Source organism: Scomber japonicus, chromosome 11, assembly GCF_027409825.1.
Source record: "Scomber japonicus isolate fScoJap1 chromosome 11, fScoJap1.pri, whole genome shotgun sequence".
Taxonomy (NCBI): domain Eukaryota; kingdom Metazoa; phylum Chordata; class Actinopteri; order Scombriformes; family Scombridae; genus Scomber; species Scomber japonicus.
Genome location: NC_070588.1, coordinates 22,483,929 through 22,505,092, shown reverse-complemented (window position 1 = coordinate 22,505,092; position 21,164 = coordinate 22,483,929). Strand labels below are relative to the sequence as shown.

General features: G+C 41.5%; 2 protein-coding genes across 4 annotated transcripts in view; both read left to right on the top strand.

Annotated features, from left to right (window-relative positions):
* The window catches only part of LOC128367944 (LIM domain only protein 7-like), a 47,135-nt gene that overhangs the window by 18,750 nt on the left and 7,221 nt on the right, over nt 1-21,164 (top strand). The window contains exons 5-19 of one of the 3 annotated variants that reach the window (XM_053328651.1): nt 3,210-3,240; nt 4,361-4,474; nt 5,450-5,660; nt 6,428-6,677; nt 11,183-11,212; nt 12,063-12,177; nt 13,023-13,162; nt 13,741-14,425; nt 14,917-15,174; nt 15,634-15,748; nt 17,184-17,345; nt 18,422-18,606; nt 18,720-18,780; nt 19,093-19,149; nt 20,759-20,784. In XM_053328651.1, coding sequence (XP_053184626.1) covers nt 3,210-3,240; nt 4,361-4,474; nt 5,450-5,660; nt 6,428-6,677; nt 11,183-11,212; nt 12,063-12,177; nt 13,023-13,162; nt 13,741-14,425; nt 14,917-15,174; nt 15,634-15,748; nt 17,184-17,345; nt 18,422-18,606; nt 18,720-18,780; nt 19,093-19,149; nt 20,759-20,784 — 2,440 coding nt within the window. Of the gene's footprint in view, nt 1-3,209; nt 3,241-4,360; nt 4,475-5,449; nt 5,661-6,427; nt 6,678-11,182; nt 11,213-12,062; nt 12,178-13,022; nt 13,163-13,740; nt 14,426-14,916; nt 15,175-15,633; nt 15,749-17,183; nt 17,346-18,421; nt 18,607-18,719; nt 18,781-19,092; nt 19,150-20,758; nt 20,785-21,164 lie in introns of those variants that run through there. The other 2 variants (XM_053328650.1, XM_053328649.1) reach the window with 2 other exon arrangements.
* On the top strand, nt 8,968-11,111 carry LOC128367952 (LIM domain only protein 7-like). Its single transcript, XM_053328660.1, has one exon. The coding sequence runs from the start codon at nt 8,994-8,996 to the stop codon at nt 9,834-9,836; it is 843 nt and encodes a 280-aa protein (XP_053184635.1). The 5' UTR covers nt 8,968-8,993; the 3' UTR covers nt 9,837-11,111.

Below are 21,164 nucleotides of genomic sequence, written 5' to 3'. Positions count from 1 at the left end.
TTCTCAGACGAATTTGAACTGACTATACAGCCTGTTATCAGAATTTATTCAACAGCAACATAAAGTACATGATTCTGTCACACTGTAGCACACGCCATGTGTTTACTGTTCTTCTATCAGTTTTAAACTCACTTTGACAAGCCTGAATATACATACGTAAATGCAAAAGAGGCAATCAACTTGCTGCTTTGTGTTAGTATTTCGGGTGCGGTTCACTTAACTGGGAGTGCACGCTCTGGTTTCATGGTTTAATATGTGGTACGGCCATCACTTTTGTTGCAGTGTTGTGTGAACTGTGTACAGATTGTGAAGCAGAGCGAGTGATGATGTTGAACGGCCAATAAAGTGTCTACACCCGTAGACCCAGCCTTGGCTGTAAATGGCCAATACAAGGGTCATATTTGTGCTGTGTAGTTAAGCGGAGAGAGAAATGCCAGCCTCACCCTGTTCCCTTGCTCACAGAGGCTGCAGTGTGTCTGATAAGTATGACACAATGATGCCCGACACTGTCTCACCCACAGCTGACTCCTCTGTTCAAACTCCCCTCCTGTCTGCCATTGAGGTCTGGGTGTGTATTTGAATCTGACGTATTTTATTACTTTGAAAGAACACAGAAGAAAGATGTTGCATGTGATGGTGTTGAATGCGGCAGAGCAAGTTATCTTCATTGAAGAGGTATGCTTTCGATCATACACACACACACACCCATTCATTCAGAGCTATGGTTTGTTTGTCTTTTTCATTTTCATCTTAAAGACACAGAGGTGGCTTGATGTTATTGCAAACCGCACACAGAGTGAGACCTCAGGATGTGCAGCATCATTGACTTGTAGATTTTGTTTGTCTTGCTGTAGATCTAAATGTGTGTCTCTCTCGTGCCTACTGCCATTGCCAGAGGGCCACAGAGAAACTGATTGACTGACTCGGAAAGATCATTTACTTTGGCTTATGATAAGAAGTTATTTGTCTAGCATTTGGATAGTGGCTTATGTTTCCTCAGTTATTTGTGTGTCTTTTTGTATCTGGAATTTATTGGCAGAACACACTCCTTCAAGTCAAATGAAATTAATTTAAGGTTGGGCACAAAAGTTTCATGCGAGTTTCATCAGAGTATAATATGTAACTATAAATTAGACAAGATTAACATTGTCATATGAATTGGAAACCTAACTCTGTAATTTAGAGTTTGTAAAAGCTGTTGTCTGTTAGAAGAAGAAGGATGTCACTAGCTGGTGGGGGATTGATTGAGGTCACCCTTGACCTCGGCAAGAGTGTGGTGGTGTGAAAGTCAGAGTAAGCATGCAGAGGTTGAGGCTTATGGCTTAAAAAATGACTGACTTGTGGAAGTAATGAGAACATCCTGTTTCTTTATCAAGCTGGAAGGTTTCCTGTTGGAGCTCTACTGAGCTACTGTGTAGCATAAGTGCATTGTCTGTGATGGGTTTGCAGTTTGAAGGACCCTCAAGTGTTCTGTTTCACTTTCTAAACAAGCATTATACCCATAAGATAAGAAACAAGCTTAAATTTAACATGACAGAAAGACTACATTTTAGTTTGATGACATCTGTTTGATACATCTGCTAATGTATTGAATTTCTGGTTAAATGTAAGTGTATTGTGGTGATACTTGAATATGATCAATCTACACAAGTACAAATGGCTTCTTTGTCCCCTCAGCACATTACTGTACATATCTAAAAACCCACCATATTTTAACTAATAATAGTACTTCCCAGAAGCTATTCTTGTGCTGACTCCTTTGATGTTTTGTCGATAATTGTGCTCAATCATATGAACACTCAGCTGATTCTAGCAGGTTACAGCAAAGTCCTGAGGCTTTGGAGGTCTGAAAACATCCCTTTTTATCATCTCTTCTGTGAAGCAATTGCCACTTTTCATAAAAGAGAGTTACAAGAAGCCTTGTGGTGGTACTTTGGTATACAGCTTCTTTTTTATTCTGGACCAGGTTACTGCTGCTATAATCTTAGACTTTGAGACTGCGTTCCAAGCCACACAACAAAGAGCTTATTTTTTCGCCCACACCTCTTTTATTGGGCTTGTAAATTTGCAATGTGCCCAATTGATTAAACGTCCATTTCAAAATTTTAAATACTGGCAAATTAGCATGTTGAAAACATCCTGGTGTGAGATGACGCATGCTGGTCAGAGTTGATCTGCTTCACATACATTTAAATGCTTTATTGGCAACTTAGACTATAATTTCTCCCAATTAACTAGCAGCCATGATTATTTATTTTTTAAAGAGATGGAAAGTATGTTTGTTTCTTCCACTTGAACTGAGCAACCTAAAGGAATATGAACATATTTAATTAACAGGACGTTACTGGCGTATGTGCATCACATTCTCAGCAGGTGCACTGGTTTCATTGCATGCTGGGAAAGGGCTGTAAGAAAACCCAAGTGCTCATGGGTAGAGAGGCATGTGGGGCTATTGTATTACAAATCATAGCAGGAATGTGTAGCATGCACACAGGGATGTGAAGGAGACTGTAAATCTTGCTATGTCCACTGTTATGGTTATGTACTGTAGCTCTTCATCACTGTTTATAGGCCCCTGTAAATAGATACTACAGTCAACTTAGGCACACAATGTACATAACAGAAAGGTTGTATTCAGCTTGCAGATGGAGACTGTGAGTTTTTCTTGGTTTCACAGGAATGAGCCGACATTCTTCCTGGAAAGTGATTTACTGACTGCCAAGTTAACTGTCAAGACCCCCAAAATATGACTGAAAGTCAGTATCACCTGAGAAGCTGTTTGGAGCTTTGTTGCTCTAACAGTAAAGCCTTGTTTAGTGTTCACATGTTAAAGTAGTAGTTATTAGTTTAATCGTTATTTGAAACAAGAACCACTTTTGTGCCCCAAAATGTTTTTACAGTTGTCTGATTTTGTATTTACTGCAAAAATAGGCGCACAGTTACACACAACAGTTAAACTAAATAACTCATTTATGGCTTGCAATTATTTATTTATTTAGTTATTTTTTCAGAAACGTGTGTTTGTTTTTCTCTCAGCCTTTGTGTTTTGTGTGAGGGTGAGTGAAGGGCTGGCAGTAGCCTGGATTGTGCTCTGAGTTTCCAGCTCTTTCACTGCCGAACACAGACACCCAACAACCATGCCCTCCGTTCTTTTATTGTCATTTTCTCTCTCACACACACCCGTCTCTTTTCTGCTCTCTCCCTGACAGGCATCAAGAGACCAATAGGAGGCTGAAAAATGTGAGTGGAAAAAATATAAGTTCTGTTTCGTTGGAGAGCTTGATTTGCCGGCTTGTCAAACAACAATAATACAACTTTAAGAAAGAAAAAGAAAAAGAAAAAAACCTGTTCCAGTATCACTGGAGAACAGAATCCCTTCATTTTATAGCATTACTGTTCCTTAAATATTTTTTTGTCATTATATTTTATGTTTAGGTTAACTTTCAAATGTAGAACTACTATGTGTGTGATGGTAAAACAAAATGTTGCTTTATTGCTTGCACTCAGATTTTCTGTTTAAGTATTTTGGGGACATTTTAGCCTTTATACTTGCAATAGAAAGGTGGCAGGAAATGAAGGGAAAGAGATTTGTCTTACATTCCTAAATCATTCCTCTACCATGATTCCTCTACTTACAAATCTACAAAACAAATTGAATCTAAGGTGTATTATATTAAAGTAAAAACAAGACATAAAAAGATGGACAAAACATATAACAGAAAATGAATTTACCCTAACATTAAGCACTCCCTAAATGTGACATATATTCAAGCTTAGAGGAATTAAATTAGGAGATTTAAGTATTTAATTGGCTCTTTGGAGGGATGTTAGCTAGAAATCCCAGATTTTTGATGTTGACTGTCAGATGCAAGTGAAAATATCCCCTGCAAACACTGCATGTCTCATCACAGCTTCATTGCATTTTATCATTATCAACTTTTCTTTCCTGCATGTGACAATAATAATCTTTTTCATCCTTTTTTTTGGATGAAAAACAAAGAGTTGACATATCTAGTGGAACCATATCGTGTAATAGTAAGTGGCATTTGCTGATGTAGTCATGATTGTTTGCTATAGTCCAGCGTATTTACCTGTCCAGCCTAATCATGCACACACAAACAGCAGCAGCAGAGTATTCTGGATGAGCCTGGAAACAAGAGCATAGCAGTGGGTGATATGAGCCTGTGACAGAGTAGGGTTACAACTATCATAACAGTCACCTGCTTTAGCACTGCACTGTACATTAGTCACTAAGGGTAAGTGTGCAGTTCCATTCTGATGCATCCTGTCTGGAAATGATGCTTAATTTCCACATATAGCCACATATAATTTGTGTAATAAGCTGTTTGATTTTCCACAGGTGTTGATCACCATTTACTGGCTGGGTAGAAGGGCTCACTGTGAACGTTTCTATGATGGACCTTACTTGAATTTCAAGGCATTCGAGGGATTATTGGGCACAGCGCTATACAAGGTAAACCTCTCTAAGGGTACACTTGGAGCTGTCTTATCTATGATGCCATGAAATAAAAGTAAAAACAGAAAAAGCATGAATGAAATCCTCTTTTACGGCCGCTGCACAGTACATTTCTGTATCCTCCCTGGTATGTGGACTATGTGCAGAAAAGTGACTGCAATAGACCATGGGCTCAAGATTGCTGCCCACTAAAACCAAAGCTTCGTTAAGTCATAAATGACCTGATCCTTTGACTCAGCTATTTTAATCTTGTTTACAGCATGACAGGCAGTTCACATAGTTTGCATGTGGAAATAACTGCGCCTTTCCTTGAAGAAGACTGTTTTTCCCTTGCTCAGACCCGTGTTGAATTTGGCACTTTGCTTTCAAACCGATTTATAGGTTGTAGTGGTGTGTGAGGCCTCTATAATTCAACTGACTATAGGGATTTACAGTAATAACAGTTGGTTACAGCACACCTTGTACATTTAGCTATGATAATCCAAGTTCAGTGGCGCAGGGTCAGGCTGGGTTTAATTTGTGGACTTGTATTGTCTGGTAGGATTCAGTGGATTACAGATCTAAAAACCTTTTTCCTTTTATAGTGGCTGACAAGTTTTTGCTTGCTTGCAACCACGCTGGTTAAAGTGGTTCTAGGACTTGCTTATGTGTTTATGTGCAATGGCATTCTTTTCATGAGGTAAACACAGTCATCAAGGCTGCATGGATCATGGCGCTGTTTGTTTTGACAGTGATGGCAGTGAATAGGAAACAAAGAGCTTTTCCATTTTAATTTCAGCATGAATTGCCCCTTATAGACAGTATAGGAGAATATGTTTATAGTAACTGAGTCTGCAAAAATTATAGGCCAGACAGTCCAGACTTCACACTCTACATGGGAGATCTGTCATGCAACCACACACGCAGTGGAGCTAAATATTGTAACTGGCACCCTGTTATCTGACTCTGTGTGTGTTTGTGTGTGTATGAAAGGCTCTCCAGGAATCGTCCAGTCAGAAAGGCAGCAACGTCAGAGACAGTGGTTTTGGAGATAGCTGGTACTCAGAGCGAGAGGAACTCAATCAACTGAGGGGAGGAGGAGGAGGCGGACACAGGAGAGACGACTCCCTGGACAGCTTGGACTCTCTGGGTTCCCAACCCCACAGCATCTCATCTGACACCACTCTTAAAGGCAGCAGCGAGGGTAGGAGATGACAATCAGACACATTTGTACATCAAACAGAACCACCTTCCTTTTTTGCCCTGCTAAAGCAGCCTTTATGATGTTTAATAGCCAATACCATGTGTTTTCTTATTTTTCATGTGTTTTTTTGTGTTGATGGAGATTACCTCTAAATCCTACCTTGTGTTCAAACTGTTTGATGAAAATTTATGTTCAAGTTCATCTGTCTGGAACTTCACATATTTTTGAACAAGAAAGCTATGCTGCATCCAAGCAAGAAAACTGACTCCAATGTGTGAAAACAAATACCTATTGCCATCTAGTGGTTTGCTTTTGAAAGGGAATATTTTGAGTGGAAGTGTGCCCAAGTCTCAAAGGAGGGAGTGACATATGTACACCAAAGCCCACATGTAATCTTGTATCATGTCAAAAATGTAGTATGCTTGAGAGGGCAGTGCTGGTCAGTACTCCCATCGACCCCACAACCCCCTAGAGGGAACAGTGAGACATTCCACAGCCGTCCACACTGGCTTGTAAATGAGGAGGCCTCCACCCCCTGCATCCCTCTTTTACTCCTCCAAACTCACACCAGAACACACCACACTCCACACTTTCTCTATTATCACTTCAGTTGGCCTTTTTGCTACTTCCTTCAGTACCCTTATCGGACCCCTGTCCTTTGCTTTGTTTTTTTCCCCCATTTTTCCCCATTTTTTTCATTCCCCATAACCTGTCTTACACATGTCTGTCCTCCCTTCTCTCCTGTCCTATCATCTTCCATGCTCCAGGTTGTTACAGTGACACTGAGGCAGACTCTGTCTTCAGGATGGACAAAGACAAGGACTCAGTCAGTTACCGCCGGTCTGCAGTCGTCACACCCAAAGTCAGCGCCCAGTTTAACCAGTTCCTGCCCACTAAAGACAAAGCCTCAGGCTATGTTCCTGCTCCACTAAGGAAGAAACGGGCTGAGCGAAATGAGGACAACCGGCGCAGCTGGGCCAACCCCATGTACACAGAGGAGGATGGTACACTCACAAGGTACTGTTACAATACACACAGCAGCTCAGACATTGATCTATTTAAAGATGCTGTTTCTCAACTCGCCTAATAAATGAAGTCATTATTCCATATCTCTTAAAAGTGATGCTACAAAAAGTGATCCAGAAGTGCTGGGTATACACCACAATACTTGGTGTGTGCAAACATCTGAAGTCTACCTTGTGGCTATTTTTAATACTCTTTTTCCATTGCTGTTGTATTTGTGGTGCTGTTGTGATGTCTGCGAATGGTCAATGCTGGTGTGTACTGGTGTTGTGTTTCATTCTGCTGTGTTGTGGATTGATGACCTTAGCGACACAAGGCCTTCCTTTGACTGCTATGACAACAGTCAAGGATCCGAGAGTGCAGCTCATCTACAGTGGGCCTATGAGTATGAAAGTGGCAGCGACTCAGATGCAGACCGACCAGACCCGGATCTTGTTCTGGATGACCTGGCTAGCAGACGTTTCCACAGTCCCTCCCCAGCACCCCCCACCAACTTCGCCATACCCATCAGTCCGCTGGCAGGGGGAAGGGCAGCTGGGGGGCAAAGTGGCACCTGGCCTAAGGTCAATATGACCCCCAATGTTGCCCCTCAACAGAAGGTGACCTTCCTCAGGTCAGAGAACATGAAGCAACAGTGTGACTTTGATGTGCCTGCCTGATGAGAGCGCAAACTAGACCGCTTCTCTTACCCTCAGTTTGCATGGTTAATTGTAACCATGAGCACCATCTTTGGTCATAGTGTGCTGCCGCTAACAGAGCTCAGAGGTCTTGCATTTGCTACAGTTTGTTGGTTGCTCTTTGAATTGTTTTGTATTTCATCTGCAGCACGTCTTTATTTGCCTCTTCTGATTTGAATGAGTTTGGAGGAGTGATTTGAGTTAGCAACCTGACTCTTCAAATTAGTTTTTGCGTCCTTTAAGGTTTGGTTTTTGGCTTGCATTGGTTTTCTAATACTTGCATCATTCCATTCGAGAGCTGTTGCACTCAAGGAACATGCTCCTTTTTTTTTGCGTGACTGGTGTGCTATACTTGCTGAAAAATGCTTTTGACATGTGTGATTGGCTGTCTCTCTTGAGCAGCAGCGACATGAACAGTGTGGAAATGCAGCCCGCCCAGAAGGGCTCCGTGAAGGTGGACCACCGCCGAGCTGTGTCCACTGACAGCCTGTTCAGGGAGATATACGGTGACTCTGAGGAGGAGGATGATGAGGTGGGCTATGCTGACCCCATCCAGGATGATCTCTATGCCCGCAAGATGGGCATCAAACCCGAGCCTGCTGGGAATGAATCTTATAACAAGTTCTTACCCAAGTTCTGGACACCTGAAGAAGACATTCACATACAGAAGATCAGACTGGGCTCTCAGAAGAGACCATGGTACAAAAGGATGCAGGGCCTCAGGTGTGTAAGGGCATTGAAATCCAAATGAAACACATAATTTATGTTTTACAGAGAAGCAATCACATAGATTCAATTTATTCCCTGCTTCTTGCACAATCTTTCCTCACTGTTCTATCTGCCACACTTGATTTTGCTTTCCTTGAATATTATGCATGCCACTTTATGCTTCCGGGTCATAAGATCCCAAATCTGGTGTACTATCGTTCACTGCATTTTTCTGTACACTGTCAAATTCTCCCACTTACATTTCTTTCTCTTTCCCTACCACTGCCTCCTATTATTCCCCTTCTTCACCCTCTGTCTACTTCTGTCCTCTTTCTCACCATCCTCCACCCTGCTGTCCTCGGCTGTAGCCAAAAGAAGTCGGGCTCTTCATCAGACGATTCAGACTGTGACATCAGTCCTTGGCTCTCCTCTGCCCCCTCTCCCTCCGGCCCCTCTCCCTCTCACTCCCACACACACGAGGCCTCAGCTCACACCACCGTTGTTGTGGGAAAAAGGTCGATACAGCTGCATGACTATGACGATGCAGGAATGTTCTAGGGCATCCAAAATTTATAAGAGAAATTTAATTGGCTTCTGTCAAGGCAGAGTATCTGATGAGATGCTTTCTATTATACTAATGATAAAACACACTGCTGCAGTTGCCCTAACATGCTTCATGAAGCAGTTTGCTTGCACTGAGTAAATAGGCTGTCTCAGCATTATTCTATTTTTATTGCCGCCTATTCTAAGTGAAGACTTTATCTTTTTTTATAGCAACTAGTTGCTATATATTGCAGTTTTATTTCATAGCAGTGAATTAGTAAAATCTGGATTTGATCAACTTCTGTTTGAATCAAATATGACTAATATGGCTGCTTGTTGTATCTCTTCCTCCTGTTCTTTCTCTTTGATCTAGTTCACATGCATGCACTCATCACCTTTCTGTCCTTTTCTCTCCTTTTGCCGGCTCTGCAGTCCTATTATCCAACCACTCACTTCCCCACAACTCCCCAAGATACAGCCCCCCCTGTTAGTGACACCTCCTCTGGTGTTTGCCCCAGTGGACCCCGCCTCCGGTCCCAAACTTGTCAAAGGTGAGAGGTGGGCCCTCCGTGGGCGCCAAGACCCCCGGGAGCCCCCAGATACCTTTGATTATGACAGCATTACTCCCGACCTGGAGAATGATGACATGTTTACCAGGCGCACCCTGGCCTTCCAGTCCAACATGGACCTGGCTATGATGAAGACTCACCTGTCTCCTAAACGTCGTCTCTACACGTCTGAGCCACAACTCAATATCATCACCCAACGACATGGCCACGACAGCACTGAGGAGAGCGAGTACCCAGATATCGAGCAGGACGATGTGGTCTATCGTAAGGAGAAAAGTCAGCAGGCTCAGCAACAGCGGCCCCTCTCAGGTGCCCCTGACAACTACCATCCTATGCCCATCCCAGAGCCCTGGGCTCTACCTCCTGACCTCAAAGCCAGACTCCTGTGCCCTCCATGTCCTCTGACACAGGAAGCAGCAGATAATAAACAGAATGAGGTTGAAAAGGAGATGCGTCCAAAAACGGATGACATGCTGGTCCGGAAGCTTGGAGTTTGTTCTGATCATAACCAGGGATCAGCCAATCAGATGACTCCATCAGTGCCATCTTCATGTAGCGAAGGTGACCTGCAGAGGTGGCAGGCTATCAGGGAAGCCAGTCAGCTAAGATATAAGAAAAGGCTCATGGTGGAGAGGCTAGCTGCTCTGAAGTTGTAGAAACAGATTGCTGTGACAGTGTCTGTTAGCTTCTCCTCATGCTGTACACTTTTTTTGTCTCTAATTTTTCTGTGCCATTTTAATCTTGAAATATTCTGTGCTTGATGCTGAAGCTGTGTAGACTGCATGTTTACCCAGCTTGAGAAGATTTCCCCTGATGGCCACAACAGTCACAGATAGAAGTTTTATTTTACTAAGCCTTCTGAATTCACTGCTACAACAACTCTGAACTTTTGCTTGTTTTAAATGTTTGTTGTTTCACTGAAATTAAAGGTCCAATCAATTCATAGGGCCATTTAATATGGTTTCTGTACAATGGAGAAATGGTATATTTTACCATAACACAATATATATACATTTAGACTGAAATACCAGATTGTACTTTAAACTATGTTGTTGTGTATTTTGATGTGTGATTTGTGAACAAAAGAGCATCAATTCTCCAACATCACTCACCAAATTATTTGTTACATCATGAGAACTGTTTAACAGACTCAAATTCTGCATAATGCTCTTGATTTTCCCATCAGACTGAGTTTGCCTGTGAATGGAAAAAATATTCAAGCTTAATAAAGAAAATAAGAGACTTTGTTATCTTGTGATGGAATGCACTTAATTGGCCATCTGTCGGCCTTACCTTGCACCTACAGTGATATGGATCTGACCAGAGTATAATGTTGTTTTTCAAAGTAAAAAATAATTTCACATGACATATGAAGCTCAAAGTGCAGCAGTATGAGTGTGTGCAAAGGTCCAACCCTGAGTAATAACTAAACATACCACGCTGACAGTACCAAGCAGTGCAATTACATGTTGAGGCAACATGAAAGCCTATAGAAATTCCCCATAGCTCTGAAAGAAGATGCGACCAGTGTGGACTCCATAGTAACTCAAACACAAATCTGTACTGCAGTGTTTGCACATGAACAGTCACACACAAGCATGCACAAAGCAGCCATTTAAGTCAAGGCCATCTGGATTTACTTCACTTCCATATGTAAAGCCATGTTGCCAGTGACATCATCCTGGGGTCTCCAGAAAGGCAGCATTGTTTAGAAAAAGATACAAGCACAATTCACCAGACAACTTTCAGGCCAAGGAAAGGTGATACTCTGCTGTAAGCCTTCTGTATACACACCCTAAATTCTATCCTCTTCAGGGATAACCAGCAAAGTCATGTCTTGACTGGGTTTAGATATATTTGAAGTTCACCACCTGGAGATGAGCAGGTTGCAGAGTCACTAATCAGCCTCAGGCTCTTAAGTAGGACCACTCTCAGGCTCACTATTCAAGGCCAATCTGCAGAAATGTGACTTTGTTGTCTGTGGTTCTCTCTGGTTTCCTAGACAGCGGCAAATGCAAGAGAGTATCGACGGGTGAGTTGATACGGGCTCCCAGGAATGTGGCACGTTTGCGTTTGCTCTGACCTCTTACCGTCGCTCTCCCGCTGCCCTCCTGCTTTTGTGCTGCTGTTCTCACTCTCTAGCTGCTAAATGCTGACACACAACATGGTGTATTGTATGGCACAGGGCCAAGTTCAGGGTGAGGGAGGGCGGTGTTCATTGCTTCACAAAGCTCTATTGACAAAGCAACAAAGTGAAAAGATTCATACAATGGTAATACGCTGGGTCATCTACCTTAACTGCAGTGTGTCCCAGTGAGAGTTATGACTGAGCAATAAGTACACTTCATGCTACTGATAGCAATATGAGACAGTGTAAATCTTTACAGGTAAGTAAGAAAACAGAGTGAATTTTTTCCAAAGGCTGTGAGCTTTGAATAACTTTTTCTTTTTGCATGACAGGGCAGGCTGTGATATATGTTACTAACCCACTATGCTTCAATAGCCCCGCAGTTTTGTTGTTTTTTTGTGGTTGACTGAGTGTGCTGTGTTTGCAAACTAACACTTGGTCACAGGTTAAATGTTTCATCAGTTTTGCTGTCAGCATCAGTGTCAAATATATGGGTGGATGATACAAGTTGGAATATATTTTGATATTTTGAACATTGGATGGTGTTTTTTCCCTACAGCTTATTTGACACACTGGTAAGAAACAGTGCATGCATACTTAGAGTGGTTTTTTAACCTTTCCAACTTTTTTTGTTTTTTAACCATAAAGCTTCAGTGAGGATGTAAAAACTGAACATCCCTTCAACCTCTAAGTTGATGATGCCCGCTGGTCTTTTCAAAAAAAGTTTTCTCCTATTTACTGTTTCTCTCCACAGGAGCAAATCGACCAGCGATATCCAAGCTCAACCCTCCGTCATCCGTCAGTTTCAAACCGAAGATCTGCAGCGGTATCGTGAGCAGGTCAAGCAGAGTGACGATCAATGGCAAGACGTGAGTATAACTGATATGTGTACTGCACAGGAACGCTGGAGGATATCTGTTTTTTTCCCACCAATCTTGTCATATAATTCAAGGCACACCGATGGCATAAAGTTATGTTGTACAGATAAGGTTGACCTGAAATGTGAGGACATGATCTACGGGATCTGTGTTATTAGAGTGGCAATCAGGAGGGCAGGTGGTGTGGTGCAGTCTGTTGCCATGGGGTGAAAAGATAGCTGTTTAGATAGAAGCCAACGACAGACGCAGACACTGGTGCAGCACTGCCCTCTGGCTATGGATTGTCCTCATTTCTAAATCACAGTGTTTGTGGCAGGAAGTACCACATACTGTAAATACTAATAATAGAGTTAATGTGGAATGATGTTGTGATGTAATCTAAGACAGAGAGCCCAATGAAAATAACTGAATTGAATTCTTAGAAAATGTAACAAGTGTAGCAAGTGATGCTCCCATTTTAAACACCATTGGTCCCTCACACATTCCTGTGTAGGACAATCAAAAAAAGAAAATGTTTTTCACATACAGTATACATCAGTGGCTGTGATGGTGTCAGCAGTCTGATTGGTGTCATGGTAAAATAATGGAGTCTTGAAGCAGCATTTAGGTCACACAGTCCCCAATACACAGGGGAGGTGAGCCGGGAGGAGCCTAAAGTACACAAATAGAACACCTTCAAATGTAGCCCTTTCTCTTTTTTTGTCTTTCTCCTTCTCAACTTCGCTTCTGTCTACAGAATAGTTATCCAAGCAACACAACCGAGCAGTTTAATCCAGATCTTACTTGAATTCGTATGAAATGATGCCCAAGGTGATCCAATTTTGCTTTCACTGCAGGACCTGAGCAAGTGGAAGAACCGACGCAAAAGTGTCAACTCTGATATAGTGAAGAAGAAAGAGGAAAGGGAGAAGATAGAGCAGATAACATACAGCGGCAACAGAAGGTCTAAGACCTTCAAGGAAATGCAAGAGGAGAGGTAAGGGAAAATACACCTGATGTCTTGATGAAGTTCAGATAAAGTAAATAGCACCAACTGTTAAATTTAATACCTTACAATTTCCAATCTTATGTGTAATCTTGGACTTGACTAAAACAACAAACACTGAATTTGTTCCTCTTTTACATAATTTTTTACCCTCGGAAGGGGATTCTTTGCTTTTCATGACAAGGTAATAAAATAAAATGTGTGCATGAAAAGTTTTGTGGTAATAAACACAGAGACTACAGGATTACAGGAGTGAATGAGAAGACTCTCTGTAATTGTGCCTTTAGTCAGTGTGAAAGTGTAATCGAATCATGACTTACAATGCTTCTCCTTTTATCCCCATCTCTCTACCCTCCCCTTTCCAACCTGTGCTCTTCTTTCTACTCTCCTCTCTGTTACTCATACCCCCCTCATTTCATCTTTGGAACTAACCCTCTGTACTCCCCCCTTCATCTCCCCAAATTGCATCCCTTTCCATTGCTGTTTTTCATTTCACCCATCACTGTCCACTTTTTTTCCAATTTACCTCTTTATCTCTTTCTCCTTCTCCTTCTCTGTTGGATCTACAGAGAAAGTAAAGGACATAACAGCGTTGGTAGTCGTCTTGGGAGTCTCTCATACAACGACGACGACGACGTATTTGATAGACCTGCCATCGCCCCTCGTACCAGAACCCTTCCTGCCAGGGGCTACACTATTGACACTCCAAGCTATTCCTCTTACCGCCCTGAGCCTTCTCTGAAAGAGGACAAACCCCGCGCTGCCTCCCCATCTACCGACAGAGCCTCTAGCCCCCCTCCCATTGCACGTAAAGCTGACACTGTGGACAGTTCTGTCAGCAGTGACACCACGACCACCAACACTCCCACCAGCCACAGCTCTCTCCACAAGCCACAGGCTCCATCAGCTGCACCCTCCTTTCAGAGGACTCCAGACTCAGAACCCACCAGCACAGCCAAGACAGAGGAGACCTCAACCGTAGCCTCTCGTCACTCTCTACAAAAAGTGCCAGAGCCAAGGCGCCCATTATCAGGCGCACAGACTGAGGCAGTGACCCCCTCCTCTGGTTCCCTGTACAAACAACAACCACAGCACAGCTCAATGGAACCCAAGCCTCCCGGGGTGTCTCGGGTTTCTGCCTCCCTCCCCAGGAGCTACCAGAGATCGGATAGCTCACGTCTAACCTCAGTTGTCACGCCAAGGCCCTTCGGGACCCAGACCTCTCGCATCACCTCATATCCCCGGGTCTTTACAGTGAGTACTAGGTTGTTCTACACCTAAATACAAACTACACCTGTGCACAGCATAGGGCTGAAGGACAGGAGAGGGCAGGAGGAGCGTTTGTCTGACGGTTAGAAAGCCTTGCCTCATTGGTCAGGTACAGTTGAAATTGTTTTTAGTTCATCAGAGTTTCTCAAGAGTCTTGATTACTTCATGAGTAATGGATGAAGCTAGTGTTTTTTATAATGCTAACTCATCTAGCAGGGCTACTATTTTCAGCCATCTTCACATTCATTACAGTTGTAGTAAAGGGAAAGTACATTGTGTTTAAATATTTTAGGGGAGTCATCTACGGTTTTCTTGAGTGAGTTAATGATGTATCAAAGGGAGACTAAAACGGATGACAACACATTCATCAATTGATTCATCCCTATTATAAGGTCTTTTAAAGAATAAAATAGATTTTCATTTTAATGTTATTCAAGTTAATTTATGACTCATTCTTTGTATTCTTTTCCGGATAGATGGATGACTCTCACAAGCGTGTCAACGGTGGTGTCGATGTGAAGAAGACATCTGTGCCGAGCCGCTATCACCAGTTCATGACCTCTGAGGATGAGGCTCCTTCCCAGTCCAGCTCGACCCAGAGCAGCTCAGATGAGGAGGAGCAAGAAGAGACCACAGCAAAAAGTGTCACCTCAACCCAGAGCGTCTCGCCTGTCCCACCTCAGGTCAAGAGTGAAGCTCCAGTCAGTCCTGATCCATCCAAAGATACCAACCAGGTACTCAAATGACCTACTGTTGACAAAAACAGATCCGCTTTTTTTCTGTTGGCTGCGTTTAAGACTTTGAAATACAATACATGCATTTGTTAAACAAATTTTATCCGAGACTGAACAGTCAAGTAATCTACTGTTACTTTAGCTATGTGCTCAGTGAGCCCTAATGGATTAATCAAAAATAAATTATTTTTCTCATAATGCAAAAGCTAAAAAATAATACAATTCAGCACAGCAAAAAAGTATAGCAGGTTGACATTTAATCAACAGCCATAAATCATTAATACAAGATTTCTTGCCAAAAAACAAGCCTGCCAACACACAGACACAACCTGACATGCGGACTCCTCTCCAGAGCGATGGAAAGTCATCTATATGTTTGTACATTAAACTCTGTTTTGAGTGTATGTAAGGAGCTGTTGTAGCAATTCTGCTCACCTTGTGTTGGTGTTTGGTTTCTAGGAGAACTACTGTGAGATGCGGATCAGCCTAAACCAGAAGCCCAACAGCAGCAGAGACTTTGGCTTTCAGACAAACTGGGACTCAACTGGAGCTCGCGTCACATCCATCCATCCAGGTAATAACAGAGATATTTCGGAGATATGCCTTCAAAGGGGGAATTTTGATTGTATAGGTAGCATTTTATTCATCCTCTGAATTTGTAATGTGTGCAGGTTAGCAAAACTGACAACCTTAAATGCTAATATTCCCAGATGTAAAGCCCAGTGGAAGAAAAACAAACAGGCAATGGTCAAAAGATGACTGATGTGTACAGATACAGTACATTAGTAATATTGGAAATCAGCACTCAGGATCTGAAATATTTTACAGTCAGACACTGCTGGTTAGTTGTTAGTAGGTTTTCCAGTCCATCGGAGAGGCTGTGCCAGACCTATGTAGGGCGGCATCTATCTGGGTCAGATCTGCTGGGCTTGAGCCTCTCTATCTACTGAGATTTCCCCACCTCCATATTTCAGTATGCCATGTATTATAATAACTTATAATACTGGTAGCACACACACTACACATCAAAACATGTAATCCAGTGTTGTTACAGCAGTTTCAGCTTACAGCATGCTTTGTTCACTATAGTCTCTAATAGTACGTTCTATTGTGTCAACCTTGTCAAATCATTTATACAAGTTGAGATAGAACATGTTGGTTGGAAAAGACTGTCTGGGACTCTATATAGCTTTTAGTATCGATAAGTATTTGTCAAGCAAAATACATCATAAGTATGTGCATACAGTTCCATTTTAAATTACACTAATTAGAAACAGCTGATTTTATTAAAAAAAAACAGAAATGTCCATCTCAAAAAGTTTAAAGTGTAATTCCACTTATTTACACATCAAAGTCTGTTTATAGATTTTGAGTAATATCTATCCATGTAATGTAATTATAATTGTATGTAATAATATGTAATGTCCCTTAAGGCACTTTATCTGTGTACTTTTCATCTGTGAGGCTAGCAACTTGAGGCTACATTAGCCGCTACTAGGATAACACACCCAAGGCTGGACAGTCAGCTGAATCTAGTCAAGTATAGTCAAGTACTGTATGTAATGTGGGCAATGAAGGTGCCAGATTTTGATCAGTTTTAAGAATGCATAGAATATAATGAAGACAATAACCCTGGTTCTGCTGCATTGATTTTGATTTTGCAATGCTAAGTTGGAGGAATGTTTAAAACAATCACTGCATTTCAAGTCTTTTCTTTTGAGTTGCAGTAATTTGATATATTGATGAGTCTCAAAAACTTATCAGAGACCCTGAAAAACATGTAAGGCCAAACAGATAAAAGTATCAGAAGATTATTGTTCTTTAAATAGTAGTGAATTGTTTCTTTGCTACTTGAGGAATATGATACTGGTGTGAACACTGTAATTAGGCATTTCCTTATATATCAATTTCTGTGAAAGTATAATGGAGTGTTTAATGGGAGAAGTCACAGCAATGGTGGAATCAGACAACTTCTCTGCATTTAATGTCCCGTCCTCTGTCTCATACAGGCAGCTCAGCCGAGATGTGCCAGCTTCAGGCCGGGGATGAGGTGCTGACATTGAATGGGCACCAGGTGGCAGAAATGAGCTACACAGACTGGAAGGCTGGCATGGACGATGCTCTACAGGAGGGCAGTCTGGTCATGGATATACGCCGTCATGGCAGGAACAGTGAGTCATCTGGACAGTGTGTGCATGTGTGGGTGTGACTTAAGCCACTTTCAGGGACACACACCTGACTTGAGATCAGTTGATTGGGAATAAGTTGTGCAACTGGGGTCAAAAGCCATGTCCCCAGTTGGTAAAACACAAATCTTTGAGTCAGTGTTTAAGGTTATGGTTAGGGTAAGTCTCCAGGAAATTAATGTAAGTCTACACCCCAAAAGTGACTTAAGTAAACCTGTGTGTGCGTGTGTTTCTGTGTGCTTGAGAGTGTGATATTAAAGGGGCATGAGAGACTTTAAGGGTTTCATTCCTGAAATGACAGTGCTACTTACGCTGTTTGCATTGCTAAACAGTTTTGACACTTTAAATTGGTCCGTAAACTATTGTGAAATCATCCATGAATGATCTCATGACAGCTACTGGGTTTCTCTTCTGAAAAGGAGAGCCAGTTATTGTGTTGACTTCAGTGGTGTTTATGTCTATTATGTGTGCATTTTTCTGTTTCCTGTTCTACCATACTCTTTTATCCCTCCTTTTCCCCTAATTTCTACTAGTTTCTTCTTTTTGGTCCTTTTCCGTCTCGTCAGCATTCCTTTCTATCCATGTGGTATTTTTCTTGTGGAGGAACTAACACAGGTCCACCGTCCTCTGAATGCAATTGTGTTGTTTTCACAGTGTTAGTATAACAGGCTTGTTTCAACCACATCAGCGTCACCCTACAAAAATAATAAACCACCCAGCATAGCTGACTTGATCTAACATGCAGTACTTGTTAAAATAGTTTAGTGGAGACCTGTGGTTGTGAGCCTGTTAAAAACACTGTGTGGGTTTGTGGAAGCTTTAATAGGCTATATGGCTGAGGAAGGTGGGTTCTCTGTCAGCCCCTGCTGCTCTCTATTATAACATCATAACAACAACCTTGCCCCCTGCTTTATAGTTTTCTTTATGTTAATAGGCAATTCTATGTCAGATGTTGGGTTTCACAAAATACAATATTGTTACACAAACACATGCACAGAAAACATGTGGTTATATGTGCAAACATGCATCCTATGTTTTGCCATTGCATTGTCTGCGTGCAGACTGGGACAGAGATCAACCTTCCCTGCCATATAAAAGCCATAAGACCATCAATCTGACCAGTACGGATCATCCAATACTTCTAGGTTCTCCTGACACAAATACTGTCAACTCCAGCCTGGATTTCACCTCACGCATTTCCACAGAAGTGCCACCATCCAAAGAGACCCCCGCCCCTCCAGTTATCGTAAGTGACCCAGAATAAACTCAGATTGATTCAGGTTTAATCAATTTTTATTTCTGTATTATTCCTGATTATTCCTTTCTAATGAGCACACACCCTGCCGTGTCTCCTTACAGGATGTGGCTTCAAACGGAGTTAATGGCGGTTTCCGTGAGTCAGTGACCATGAGGAACAAAGGTAAAGAGCAGAGCCCACAATCAAAAAAGTGAAAAAAATTATGAAATTGATTTTGATCACTATTTCAGTACTTAATACCAGTAGGTGGTGTCATTTTCTTGATTGAAATATGGATGGACATTTACTGTGTTGCAAAACACAATGATGTAATGAAACCATCATCTGCAACATGTGATTATGATAGAGCTTAACATGTAGTGTATGTGAAATTCATGGTAATATGTTAGTAGTATAAGGTGGTATCTCCTCTGGTAAAACGTGTTTTTCTCCTCAGCTGTGCCTCACTGTATCCTGTTCTCATTTCTCATGTAGAATCAGAACCCATATCTTTGAAAAACTTAAAACGGAGGTCAGAGTTTTTTGAACAAGGTAAAAAGAACTGATCAAAGCAGGGTGGGGGCTCTAAATAATAATGCTGGCGTCTGTGTAATTTGGTGGCTGGGTTCTCTGTGCTTTTGTCTCACTGAATTCCTCAGATTTCCAAGGAATTTTTGTGCATGTTTTTTATGCGTCACACCCTCCCGTTCAATTGAAATAACCTATTATCAATTGATAATGAGCTGTCTGGATTTAAATAGATTCCTCCATGGTTCTGTTTTAGGGCTGTACCTTTATTTTATTTTACTTTATTTTTATTTATTTATTTATTTAGATGATCTTTCTGGCAGCAGAGCTTAACCCTTTTGCTGTGCCCCTTCCTCCTTCAGGCGGCTCAGGGTCCAGTGTCAGTGCGCTGGTCTATCTTTGTGGTAAACAGGGTTGAGTGTGCAGTGATGTCTTCACCTTTGCCTTGTACAACCAGAAAAACTAACATGCTGTTCAAACAAGAGTTTAGTGACATTATTGTTCAGCTTTGGAGCACATTAAGGAATTCGGCCTTACAAAACCAAATGGCAATAACAGTGAAGCTGAGAAAAAAGTTCTGAAGTTTGAAGGTATAACAGCTTGTACTCTATGTTTGAACAATCTAAGTTAGGCTAGTTAGCGTTAAGCAGTTTTCTTTACCATGATTTGATTTAATTACTGCTGCCTCATTAATGTGGTAAAACAAACTCAATTACTAAGATAATGGGTAGGCTAACTGTCTGCCCACCAGCAATCCTTTAGTAGCTAAGGTGCAGTCAGTACCTAGTTTTTATAGTTCCTGAAAATTGTACTTTTTTGAAATACATTCAGTATCTGCAGTATAATCATCTTCATATGGTAAAACACATGTCAGAAAGTCATATTTGGCTTTGTATTTGCATTTTGGCTTTGTAGGGCAGACTTTTCTTCCAAATCCAACATCTGTGTGCTTTGGAGGCTTCTTATTTCAAACCCCTCTAAGAAAAATGGGGCAAAAATGTTCAAAAGAAACATTTTGAGCTGCAACGGTTGAACAGCATGTCAGATACTACACTGGCATACCAACCACAAATACAAATCATTCAATTGTGTTGTGTTTGTGGCATTTTTGATGTCCAGGTTTAACACATGGTTACCTTCACTTTGCTGCGCATGATGTTAAAAGCATCGTCGTTGCTCTTCTGGCATGCTTGTATTGAAGTGTCTGTTAGCTTTTCAGACTGGCTGGGCTGTATTTGTGTGCATCTTATGCATGCTGCTGATGTGTGTTTTTCTTTTTAGTTTATTTTATCTTGCTGTGCTCATAATGTGTTTATTGATTTTCCTATTCAGAACTACTGGGCTGACTCCCAATGTAAATGCCTACTAGTAGATGATCTTGAAATGAGGGAATCAATAAGTACTAATGGGTGAAATTTGACCTTTGTTGAAAATTTCAATTACTGTTATGGTTTTAAATGTCACATTCAGTGATGAATTGGTACTTGACTTAATAATCAAGTTGAAACCTTAATAAGCTTGTCAACCTTGTGTTGATATGGTTTATTGCCTAAAGGTTGACTTGTATTTGTGTTCCATTGCTTTGCCTTTGCATGCCAGCAGTATTGACTGGATGATTTTCTTTCTTTTCAAGGAGGATCAGAGTCTGCAGTACCAGATGTAAGTAGTATCAGTGCATAAAAGCAGTCTCTGTCTCTTTAGTGTTTGCTCTTCTAGCATGCCAACATATTTGAAAGCAGCTGTGACTGTTATTACAAAGCATCTCACAGGGGCCCCTTTGGTAGCTCACCAAAGAGGCAGGTTCACTCCAGAATCAAACAGTAAATGGTGTTTGTTGTATGAATGGTAAAGCACTCAGACAAATCTGTGATTTTAGGTTAGATTGACGTGATTTAACAATACCACATTGTCAGTAAGAATGTCATACAGGGGACACAGTGGACACTACTTACAAATATAGTATAAAAGACATTCATTCAAACATTCATTCTGAAACAAACAGACAAAACTTTTTGTCAGCTAACTGCTGTTGCTTCAAG